Source organism: Notothenia coriiceps, unplaced genomic scaffold (genome assembly GCF_000735185.1).
Source record: "Notothenia coriiceps isolate Sejong01 unplaced genomic scaffold, NC01 NC01_scaffold00001708, whole genome shotgun sequence".
Taxonomy (NCBI): domain Eukaryota; kingdom Metazoa; phylum Chordata; class Actinopteri; order Perciformes; family Nototheniidae; genus Notothenia; species Notothenia coriiceps.
Window position 1 is genome coordinate 499 of NW_011334409.1, and position 1,188 is coordinate 1,686.

A 1,188-nucleotide genomic window follows, 5' to 3' on the forward strand; every position below is an offset into this window, starting at 1 on the left:
GTCCACATTTCAGATATTACGTCATATCGGACGCAAATCTGGATCAGCTCCGTTGTTCCCCCGTTTTTAGAGATTTGGTACGGAGGAAAAGAGAGAGTTTTGTTTTCTGACACTTTATGAGACTCCTGACACACCGGGGACACATCTTGATGTATTAAGAACATCAAGAAGTGCATTTTGCATGATAGGTCCCCTTTAATGTTAGTCTCAATGGTTTGTGTAAAAGTCTAGTTTTAAGCTAGTATGAGATGACTCACCTTCTCATTGGCTCTGTCTCGAACCTCCTCGAGCTCTCGGATCAGAGCGTGGACCGCCAGCGCCCCTTCAAGCTTCTTCTTGTAATTGCTTAGATCTCCGTGAAACTTGCTCCACCTGGAAGAGACGAAAGACAACTTGTAAAACTGATAAAATGACCCGTTAAAAGGTGAGATTAAAAAGTGAGTGTTACCTGTCGTTGAGCTGCTTTCTCCTCTGTCTAACAGTAACCAGTTCTCCTGCACTCTGTCTCTTCTCCAGTCTGTCTGCCAGTCTGTTGATGGCTGTGATGTGAGCGTCGTCTACTGTCACGTCCTATTGATTAAATATACCGTAAGTATCTTTGATCTTAATCTAGTCAGAAACCAAAATTATTAAGTGGAACAAATGCCTTTAATTCAAAATCCCTTCCTTTGGTAAGTATGTATTTTCTTTTCTGATCTTCTCCCATTTGTTCTGTACATTTGACTTATTCCATGTTGCTGTTAATGCAAACACCTGCATCCTTTTCATATAAAAAACATTTAGCACAGTCCACACATAGTGACAGTTTACACCGACATAACGTAAGACCCTTTTTTCTCACCCCATCTCCAGTTCCCCTGAACTCGCTGAGTTTCTTCAGCAGCTGAACTCCATGTTCGTAATCCTTTCCAACATCTCCGACATTAATCATCACCTCCTGGAAAACAGACACATTTAGAGGCAGATATTTAACACTATAACACACTCACAGTGGTGAGCCGTCACCTGAGGGCCTAACATATTATACAAAATAATATTTAAAAACATTTTTCATTAGTTTTACCAAAATAACTTGATTTAATTGTATCTAAAATAACATTTCCAAAGAAATAAATCCTTCGAATCTGCCTGTTCAGTTTCTGTTGGATTGGTTATGTCCACAGTAATGACATTTACATGTCTAATATG

The 1,188-nt window shown here is 39.6% G+C and overlaps 1 protein-coding gene across 1 annotated transcript; it reads right to left on the minus strand.

Moving 5' to 3' along the window:
- Positions 1-257: 257 nt before the first annotated feature.
- LOC104963462 (spectrin beta chain, non-erythrocytic 5-like) lies at positions 258-937 on the minus strand (the record flags this gene model as incomplete). The annotated part of the gene is made up of 3 exons (XM_010792058.1): positions 258-372; positions 449-570; positions 842-937. Coding segments are annotated over 3 exons (333 nt in total), but the record flags the coding sequence as incomplete, so codon positions are not given.
- Positions 938-1,188: the final 251 nt, after the last annotated feature.